This window comes from Cnephaeus nilssonii, assembly GCF_951640355.1.
Source record: "Cnephaeus nilssonii genome assembly, chromosome: 7".
Taxonomy (NCBI): Eukaryota; Metazoa; Chordata; class Mammalia; order Chiroptera; family Vespertilionidae; genus Cnephaeus; species Cnephaeus nilssonii.
In genome coordinates this window covers 19,779,901-19,791,289 of record NC_137078.1, presented here as the reverse complement: position 1 = coordinate 19,791,289, position 11,389 = coordinate 19,779,901, and the positions used below count along the sequence as shown (strand labels likewise).

Genomic DNA, 11,389 nt, shown 5'->3' with positions numbered 1-11,389 from the left:
AGTAATCACCTGGGAGAGAAAACATTAAAAATACAGAGAGACTGTCTTCACTCCATTGTATGTTCTTGCCTCCTTTGTCAAATATTAATTGAGCGTAATGGCTTGGGTCGATTTCTGAGTTCTCTGTTCTGTTCCATTGGTCTATATGCCTATTCTTGTGCCAATACCAGGCTGTTTTGAGAACAGTGGCTTTGTAGTATAGCTTGATACCTGGTATTGTGATCCCTCCAACTTTGTTCTTCTTTCTCAAGTTTGCTGTGGCTCTCCAGTGTCTTTTTTTTGTGAGCACTCCTTTTTCTGACTTTAAATCCACATCAGCAGGAATTAGAAGGACTACAAATAGTATCATCTGGCTCACCTAAGCTTCAGATGAAGGGGAACAACTTCCCCGTGTGGCCAGAACAGCCCTGTTGGCCTGGCCCAATGATGAATAATCTACCCCCACCCTTCACTCTCAAAATAGTCCAGTTTGATCAATGATTGATATGCTCACCCTAGCTGCTCACCTGCTAACTCTTGAAATCTGTCGCCATCTAGTGGTTACGAGCTGCTGTTCTGACAGGATCTCACAGGATCTTTTCATCTTTTCAGACAGAATGGAATAAGGGACACAAAATACACAGAAAGACTGAAGTGCTTGCAAAGTTAAGTATCCCATTAACATACACTTTTGTGTTCACTGATCAAATAAAATGGTAACCATTTTCTGGAGATGCTGATAAGGACTCTGATTTGAGACTCAGATTCTGACTAAAAGGTCAAATATATGTACTAGTAGTTTTGTGGATTAGAATGTTATTTGACATAAATTCTATCTTACATTGAAATATTAATTCAGTATAGTGGGGATGATGGTGCTTGATAAAATAAATCCACCAACAAATGTCTGATTCTTGTCTGGGGATCACACCACTGAAGGAAAGAAGACTGTGAGCAATGTAACAAAGGAACAGCTTGGGAAAGGGGTGGGGTGGGTTCAGAAAAGCTCCCCTGACTTGTGACTTGTGAGCTGAAATCTGATAAGGGGAGGAGGATGGCAAGTGTCCAAGTCAGGGGGAAGAACCAGTGATGGGGAGTGCGGGGTGAGCACCACAGGTTTGTGTGACTGGGGGTGCTCACGTTGCTGGTGTGGGGGTGCTGTGGTATGAATGAGCTGGAGAGGCTGGGAAACAAAATCCTGTGGCATGTCACTGGGCCTGTGAAGGATTTGTTACCTTTTTGTAGTAGCAATGGGAACCCATTCATATGTTATAAGGAGATGACAGGGTCATATTTGAGTTTCAAAAAGATCATTCTGGCAACAATGAGGAGAAAAGACTGGAAGGGGCTCTACCAGATCTGAGATAGTCACTGCTGCAGTCATCCAGGTGAGTGGAATGGTACGGAATGCTCGATATGCTGGGCACTATTCTAAGTGCTGTGCATGTGTGTTCATCTATTTAATCCTTATACAAACGCTATGAGATAGGTACTATTTGACACCTATTTTACAGATGGAAATCGAAGCACCCAGAAGTCTAATTCCAGAGGCCACCCTCATGACCACTATACTACATTGCCTGCAGGTGGTCATTTAAAAATGGAGAAAGTGGATTCAAAAGCTTTTTTGAAGTAAAATTAACAAGATGATGTGTTGAATATGAGACTTTAGCAACCATACAGGGACACTGGAAGAAAATCAGGTTCAGAATGAATTACAAATTTGTCTTTGCAGATGTTGAGTTTGACCGGTGTGTCAAACTCAACCAAGAGGAGAAACTGAGGAGACTATTGTCTTAAGAGATAGGAATGGGGCCCCACTGGTGAAGAGAGAGGGTGGTTAAGTCACAAATAGGATTGCCTCCCTGGAAACTCTGGCATTTAATTGCAGGATAAGCCTGCAAATGAGGTGTGGCCAGACAGACAGGATTAAAACCAGTAAAGCCAGAAGTTAGTATCATTAAATCCAAAGGAAAAGAATGTTTCAAGGAAGGGTTGAGCGATCACGACAAATGCTGTCAGGGGAGAGGCAAAGGTGAGGACAGGGAAATGTCCTTCAAAGTTTGTGTCAGGATCACAGAAATACTTACTTAGAGACGTCTGGTGTGAAGTGAAGAGTTGAGGGCAGCTGAGGTGGCAGAGTAGAAGGAAGTCTTTCTTTCAAGATAGAATATATTTAATGAGATTTTTTTAATGTTGAAGAGAATTATCCAATTGACAGAGTGAATAGACAGGCAGTTGGGCCTGTCCTCTAATGCATCAGCAGGGCAAGTTCTGCAGAAGGGGGAGGGGACTCCGGGCTGGGGCTTCCATTTGCTCTGTGATAAGATGCACAGTACCTGCCTGGGTGGGGAGCATAACCAAGGGCAGAGATTGCTCCCTCCTATGCTCATGTATTTCTGTCCTCACCAAATCACTTGTTTAAATGAAATGGTTCCCAGAATTGCTTATTTTAGTGGTCCCTGATATTATAAATACATAATTAAACATTACAATGAAGTATGAGTATTAAAAAAGGACTGCTGTTTCTATGAAAATTTAGGTTGAAGGTTTTGGGAAAATTTTATAAAAGGCATCAACCCATGAACCAGGAGGTCACGGTTCGATTCCTGGTCAGGGCACATTCCCGGGCTGTGGGCTCAATTCCCAGTAGGGAGTGTATAGGAGGCAGCTGATCAGTGATTCTCATCATTGATGTTTCTATCTCTCTCTCCCTCTCCCTTCCTCTATGAAATCAATAAAAATATTTTTAAAAAAGAAGGAAAGAAGAGAGGGAGATTAATTATGGGTTGCCTACCTATAGTAAGAAATTTGCTATTTGACAGGTATTTTTTAAATTTTACTCCTTATAACAACCCTAGGCGTTATCATTCTCCTTTAGCAGACCAAGAAACAGAGAGGTTAAATAAATTACCAACTACCAAGTTCTAGAACTTGGGTATAAATTCAGTTTTCCTGACATTTATTATCCTCATGTCTAAATTGGCCATTTCCGCTAGTCTTACGTACACTTGGACTTATCCTCAAACATGTTCCACCTCCATGTCCTCCCCCAGCCACCCATCCATGATTCATCCTTGTCCTTCACCTCCCATATCTAATCAATCACCAAATCTGTCGACTTCCATCAATATCTATTCAGTTTGCCCTCACTGCCAGCCTTGCACAGATTCACATCATCTTTTGCATGGACTACTGCAAAGTTCCTGTTGCCACATTTCTTAACCAGTCGGATCTGAGCAGCATCGTTCTTCACTATGTATCAGTTGGACACGTGGCTCCTCCTTCACATTCTTTTTTCATTTGGCTTCCAGTACCTTGCTTCCACGTAAGTCCCTGGTTCTCTTTCTTGTCCTTCTCAATGTCCTTAATAGCCTGTTTTTCTTTTATCAGCCTCTTAAATTTCCATGCTCCTTAGGTCTCTTATTCTAACCTCTCTCAGCAGATCCTATTTTTTGCCGACAGCTTCAACTACATTCACATACTGATGCTCACCAAATCTGCTTTCAACCATGCCCCTCATTAACTTTGCAACCATTCAGTATTTTTACCTAGTGGCCTATAAGCACCTCAAATTCAAGTAGATATGCCCCAAACTGAACTCTCCACCTTCAATCCCCAAGACCAACCTCAAACCTACTTCTTGTCTATGCATTCCTCAATGTTATCAATCTGAAAGTGATGTTAAAATCATCCTTCACCTATCCTTCTCCTTCACAATCCAATCTCAAGTCTTACTGATTCTTCATGTCTTCAAATTTCCCATGGTTGTCACTCATTTCCAGTCTGCCACTAGCTACTTTCTTGCTTGGACTACAGTGAGAGCCTACAAATCAATCCTCTTTGCTGCAGTTAATGTGAGCTTTCTAAGCCATCTGCACCTAGTCCAGATGCCTGCATGAGTAGCCACTCAATACATGTTAAACAAGTGATTCAATGCTCTCCCTCAATTTAAAATATTGCAATGCTCTACATCACACATGGCAAGCACTTCACAGCTTTTGCCATTGTTCATTAGATCTTTCCAGCCTCAAACCATTGTCTCCCATAACATCACTATTCCAGGAATAATCAACTATCTACAGTTCTCCAGACAAGTCACCTTCCTATGTCACTGACTTTGCACATGCTCTTTCTTCCCTCTGGAATCCTCATCTCTACCAGAAAAACTCCTGCTTCTCCCTTTAAGATTTTTAGAGCAACTTTTGCTGTTCTTCCCTCTTTTTCTTCTCCCCCCAACAAAGTTCTCCATAAATAGCATAATTTTATAATTGAAGTACTTATTTGTACCTAACAATCATACCCTGGCCTATAGAGCTGGGGTTGGAGGGCAAGCTGAAAATATTCTCAGAGCTCCCCAACCTTCCTCTTTCATTTTCAGGAAACTATTTTTTTTTCTTTAATCCTCACCTGATGATATTTTTCCATTGATTTTTAGAGAGAGGGGAAGGCAGAGAGAAACACTGATGTGAGAAAAACACATCAATTGGTTGCCTCCTGCACGCACCCTGACCAGGGCCTGGGCCGGAGAGGAGCCTGCAACTGAGGTACGTGCCCTTGACCAAAATCGAACATGGGACCCTTCGGTCCGCAGGCCAACGTTCTATCCACTGAGCCAAAATGACTGTGGCTCTTTCCTCCGTCATCCCAAGACCTTGAGATAAGTCTTCAAGTCCCTAACGTGGTTTCCAGGTCATGGTCATCTTCTCCATCTTAACTTCAGTATCGTATCGGTGGCCAAGCTGACAGTCCACAATGGCTGTAGAGTAAGTGGTTCTCAGATTCCTTTTCTCTGGCTGTAGTGTCAACTATTCAGAACTGCTTCACCTGTAAAATCCTAGTCTGTGCCCCAAACTTCCTTCTATCCATTATACACAAATGTTACACTCATTTTTTCCTTCATCTCTACCCCTTCCCATTCATCCAATTTATCAGTGCCTTAATGATCCGACTTCTCTTACATACAACCCAGCCCAAATCCCAAAGCCACTCTCCAGCAATCTCAAATGACCTGCCCTTTAGACACTCCTACCTTACAAAGACTGATCCTGGCACAATCTGTTTTTCCCCATCCTTCATTCTTGGCAGCTCAGCACTGCTGGAGAAAAAGCAAAAGTTGGCCTCCAGCCACTGCAACTAACGGTTTCTTATCACAAACTAGTTTTCAAAGGTATTCCTCAATCTTTTTTCTTGGTTTTGGTCAGTTTTCTCACTCAGTCTTCCTGGTGGTTAATACTAATAAAAATATAAGGCATGATCTATGATATTCTGAGAAGAAACAAAAAGGCTAATCATGGTAAATGTAATTTAGCTCTAATGCTGTATGTCCTTCAGGTTCTAAGTCAATTACTTTCATGACACTCAGAATACTACTGCTGTCTTAATTCCTAGAGCTTTTTGGAGTTTGAAAAATGGACAACTGGGAATAATGGCTGCTTTCCAATCTCTTTATGTTCAAGGTACCCTTCATACTTATACTTTGTCAATGAAACATACACAACTTTTGTTTGTGTTCATTTTAATTTATTCTGTGCGGTTTAAAGTAACAGTTAAAACATCATACAAACAAACCACAGAGGCTTTAGGTATAGTATTGACCAGTTTTAAAACAAAAACAGTGAATGATCACTCCTCATCTCTAATTTTACATATTATTATACAAAGAACTATTAACACACAATTTTAATTCCTTATAAACCTATTTGTCAAGCAGTGAGATGACAATGCGTCATAGCACAGCACAGAATGTCTCCTTTAAGAAACCACAGGAGCAGTATTTGGTGAGTGGTTATGCATACAACTGACTTGGAGGGTAATATTCAACATTGGCCATAAAACAGGAAGCACATGTACATTAACACATGGAAAATGTAACTTTTATTAAGATAAAATGTTACTCTTTATGCTGTAGAAGCTGCAAGATACTTTAGAAGCAGACAATACAAGGTGCTTTCATTCTAGACTCCATAACAAAATACTATTCCGTTAGCTGCTTGAGTCTATATTATATTAGTATTGTTCATTGGCTTTTTTAAAATATATTTTTATTGATTTCAGAAAGAAAGGAAGAGGGAGAGATAGAAACATCAATGATGAGAATCATTGATCGGCTGTCTCCTGCACGTCCCACACTGAGGATCGAGCCCATAACCCAGGCATGTGCCCTGACCAGGAATGGAACCATGACCTTCTGGGTTTATAGGTCATGCTCAACCACTGGAGCCACACCAATTGGGCTTCACTGGCTTTTTAAGTGAACTACAAATATAAAATTTTACAGTGAAAGTCTAAAGTTACATTGGTTACATGTTACATTAAAATATAACTTCAGAAAAACTGACTTCAAAAAATACTGCATCACTGACTTAAAATAATTTTTTAAATGTTGCTTTTAAAAGTAAAAATTACTACTTTCAAATCATTTAACATGTTTTGGTTTAAAAAGCCATATTTGTGAAACCATTATTTAATATATTCTCAACTTTCAACAAAGTAACAGTTTGAAGCTATTTTAAAACCTAATAATATCTAAAGAAATGGGTCGGCACACCTGTGAATTGGCTATCCTCCAAATAACATATTTATGTTTCCACCATGAAAACACTATAAAATCCACTGAATGCATTCTATTTTTAACTGGGCATAAATATTAAAAACCTCACTTAACAGTGCTACACAAATATTTAGTGTTTTTTGGCATTTAAGTCAGAGTAATGCTACCAATATATTTGATACCTGAAATTTTCACAAGTTTCAGAGGCAAAGAGAAAGACTTGGGAATGGTTAGTTGGGAAGGTAATAAAAACAACTGACGAGTCCTCAATTTTAAAATTACTCCTCAAAAGATGGTATACCTGATCAACATCATTGTTAATGAGTATTTAGACACGACTAACACTTGACCGCATTTTTAATGCTCAGAACTTCTGAACTTTAAAATTAACCACAGGCTAGTCCATCTCCTACTGAGAAACTGAAAATGCCCTTATGAAGTTCCGCTAAGTTCAGCTACAAAAGCTCTAAAACGGGTAAAAAACAGAAACACTACACCACACAAATAATTCTGCTAACAAGTATTTCTCTTGTCTCTTTCAGTGGCCTTAGAAATATGTGCTATAGTGAGAATATTGAGGGCAGAGGAGTACAGAGGAGAAAAAAGGTTTTAAACAAAGGAATTAGTTTGGAGGATTTTCATATTGGCATCAGGGATTTCACTCTCTTGAGAGTTAAAACATGGTAGGGTGTGAGCTGTTAAAATGCTTTTGACTATATTTTCCCCAAAAATAAAGCAGAACATTTCTTACAATTATTTTTAAAAAGACATTTTTGAAGCATAAGTATTAATAAATAATACCAACATATATACCTTTACATGGATTAAATTGTTTAATTTGTGGATGACACTTGTAGGTTTTGAGGGATTACAACGGCCATGTTTTTAATACTGGTAACAGTATGGAAGCTCGGCCAGCTACTTAAAAGCTGTCAGCAATTATTCTCTACACCTAAGATATCTATTTATATAAAAGCCTAAGTGACCAGACGACCGGCTGGTAGCTATGACATGCACGGACCACCAGGGGGAAGACCCTCAACGCAGGAGCTGCCCCCTGGTGGTCAGTGCACTCCCACAGCGGGAGCGCCGCTCAGCTGACAAATGGGTGCCAGATACCAGGCTCACAGCTGGTGAGCGCAGCTGTGGCGGCGTGAGCCTCTCCCGTGGACACTCCCCCTGCACGCCTGAGTGTGGCCACAGTGGTGGGCACAGCAGGGCCAGGATGAGCGGGAGCAACGCAGCGCCCAGCCTGGGCTCAGGCTCCTCCCCTGCTATCTGCCGCTTCTCCCACTACTTCACGCTGTGCGGGATCGATGCAGACAGCGGGCTGGAGCCTAACAAGCTGGCAGGTAAGGCCAGGCTGTGGCGGTGTGGAGGTCCACTGATCCCCGCAGGCCAGGCTGAGGGACCCCACTGGTGTACGAATCCATGCACCAGGCCTCTAGTCCACTATAAAGCAGAATCCACAGTTCAAAATACTAGAGTATGAAAGATCTAATTGAATCCTCCCAGTACCAAGAAGATTTTTAGGCTTTTTTTTCTAACTGATGATCATTTTAATGCAATACTTAGCTAGTAGGAAGCACTAAAATTAATGCATGAAATTTGTGTCATTGTTTTTAATTCCTACAGTCACATAAAAATAGAAAATGGCATCCAATAAAGAAACGAAAATAGAAAGATTATGCCCCACTCTCAGCTGCTGGGGATCTGCCTGTAGCACATATTTAAAATTGAAGTTATGCTCTGTGAATTCCCTTTCCGTATATACAAAGGGCTACAATGACAACAGAAGTGTGCACCAGGAATACCACTTGGGTCAGAGCAAGTGAACTATTAACAAAACTGTCAGCATGAAGTATGAGGTACCAAACATAATTACACACAGTCAGAAAATAGTGGTGACCAGTTCTTTAGAAACGAAGATTAAACATATAAAAAGAACTTGAATTAGTAAAATAAGTTGGCTTTACAATTCACTCTTGTACAAAGCAGGTAACAGTAAACAGAAAGGTTCTTTAATCCATATCTCTTCCCCAGTAAACACTCAGTCCAAAGTTCAATGAGGACAAATATGCAGACCTGGCAAGTCAGTTTACAGCGAAGCAGGCATTTTCACCCACTCTCCATTTTCCCCCAATCCTGTCTCTGGGATCTTGCCACTGAACTGCTATTTGTGAAGAAGTGTTTTCTCCACGACACATGCCTTGAGCATGAAGTCCTTCCATACAAAGGGAGTGACTAATCCTACCTCCCTAAAGTAGAAGACAGTTCTCAGATTCCAAAGCTACTAAAGTCTTGAATAGGTTGCCAAAAAAATGTCTCATAGAGGATAACTATTTTAACATTATAAGAGTTAGAATTAAGTTAGTAATAATTGTTATCCTAGAAAAAAATAAATGTACAAACTATTTCTTATTTAAGCTAAGATACCATCACTTGTCAGATGCACCATATGTATCACTAAGGAAAAAACACAGGCCATCAAATTATGACACAATGCTTTCGTATCACGTAGAATGTTTATTTTATATTTACTGAAACAGAACCTTTTGAATTAAACAGACTTTTATCACAGTCTTGTGCATATGTAAGTGTTATGAAATAAACTGGTTAAGTTATACTATAACTTCATACTCTGAGTGCAACTTTTATGAATCACTTCTTACATCAGTCACCGATACCTGCCTTTCCTCACAACGGCCCCGTGGCGTCATCAGAAGCATTTCTGGAAAGGGTGCTCTACCACTGTCTTCTGCTTAATGACAGTGGGAAGCTTTGGGCAAACATGTTTGACACCTTAATGACGACGGTCCTGCCTGACAGGAATCGATCGAACCAGCCTCTCGCTGCTTTGAGTTGTGTTTCATCTATTCCAAGGTTTTGGCAATTTCTCCACCTTCACTGCATCACTTAGCGTGTGACAGGAAATCCTTCTGCATGTGTCTCAGTGACAAAATGTAGTACAACTTTACTTGTGGTCATCTTCCCTTCTTAGGGCCTGGAAAGCATTTTGTTGCTTTACAAGAAAATATGGAATTGCAGTCATTTCTCCAGCGACGGATATTTTCTTCGCTACTATCAAATGTATGCCCCACTGCTCTGCTTCCGTACTTGTCTGCATACACAACTTCATTTCAGTGCTGAATCATAGTGAAATCTTTCAGGAGACATTTTTAAATGCCAATTAAATCTGACACATTTGATAGCAATGACACAGTGATGACACTATGACAAGCTGTGAACTCTCTCTCACACACACACACACACACACACACACACACACACACACACACAGGCTATTTATCAGCTATTGCCTGGTTGACAGGAATAGTGAGTGAGATGCATCCCAAGTTCAGAAAAGTTAAAATGTGTGTGTGGGGAGGGGAAAGAGTACATTATAGAACTAATAAAATACAGTGTTCAAGCCTGTAATGTTTAACAGATTCACATAAGTGCAAAAACAATAAGCCCAAGAGCCAAGGAATAAGTATATAAGTAAAAGCTAATAAAGCAAAAGATTATCTTTAACATAAAATTTGTAATGGTCCAATTTGGTTTAAATTCCCTTTATGTTCATATGGCTTACATGTAAATCTTTTTTTTGAATGGGACTTGAAGTCCAACCACAAATGCTCTTCAATATTTTAGCAACTGCAAAGACCGAGGATCGCTGCCTTCCATCAGCCGCTCCCACAGGGTGACGGTGGGTCAGTGGCCTTCCTCAGCAGGCACCCTCCTGTGGCGAGCAGATCTGATCCTGTGTGGAGAGGAGGAAGCGTCCTCTTCGGTTTCAGACCCTGAAGGTTCATGATCTCCCTCCTGGGATCCTGTGTCTCCCACCAGTTCCCGCAGAAACTTGAATTTCGATAGAAAAAGATGCCACACAAAATACCAACCTAAAGAGAGACAAAAACATTAAGAATAATTATTATATGTTATTAATTTACAACATTCCAGTTAATTGTGGGGCGCATATTACAAAACATTATTATCCATAAGTGATTACAAATATACACTTATAAAACAAGTATTTTCTAAGCATTTACTATGGACAAGGTATACAGATCAACTCTGAATTTATAAAGGGATGGCAGAAACAGTTTCTACCTTAACAGAATTTAGAATCCAAGCTTAGTCCATCTACATTAAAATTATAATGAGCTTTGATACCTAAGTAAAAGTGTTTATTATATTAAAATAAAATATTTGAGAGCATTTTTCTTGGGAATAAATAATACACTTTGCTATTCACTTGGAAATTCATATCTCAATGCTAATATTGACTAAAAGTAAGTTTTCTTCAATGAGAATACAAAAGAAACAGCCCTTGGCCAGTGTGGCTCAGTTGGGGTATCGTCCCAAACACCAAAAGGATTTGGGTTCCATTCCCAGGCAGGGCACGTACAGGAGGAAACCGATCGGTGTTTCTTTCTCATGACAACAAAGGACTTAGAATATCACATGAACTTAGTTGACAAAGCAGCAGCATGTCTGAGAGCACTGACTCCAATTTTGAAGTGAATTCTATTGTGGGTAAAATGCTATCAAACAGCATCACACTCTAGAGAAATCGCACATGAGAGGAAGAGTCAATTGATGTGGCAAACTCCATTGTTACCTTAGGAAACTGCCACAGCCACCCAACCTTCAGCAACCTCTGCTGTGATCAGTTAGCAGCTATCACCATCGAGGAAAGACCTTCCAGCAGTAAAAGATTATGGCTTGCTGAAGGCTCAAATGATGGTTAGCATTTCTTAGCAATAAAGTATTTTACAATTAAGGTATGTACATTGTTTTATTAGATATAATGCTATTGCGCACATAAGAGACTACAGTATACTGTAAACTAAC

General features: G+C 40.1%; 1 protein-coding gene across 1 annotated transcript in view; it reads right to left on the bottom strand.

Annotated features, from left to right (window-relative positions):
• Window positions 1–5,480: 5,480 nt before the first annotated feature.
• Window positions 5,481–11,389, bottom strand: part of SMIM13 (small integral membrane protein 13) — a 31,644-nt gene continuing 25,735 nt past the window's right edge. Inside the window, exon 2 of the mRNA XM_079777673.1 lies at window positions 5,481–10,434. Within this exon, the coding sequence (XP_079633799.1) occupies window positions 10,247–10,434 (188 nt within the window). The 3' untranslated portion in view covers window positions 5,481–10,246. The remainder of the gene's footprint in view (window positions 10,435–11,389) is intronic.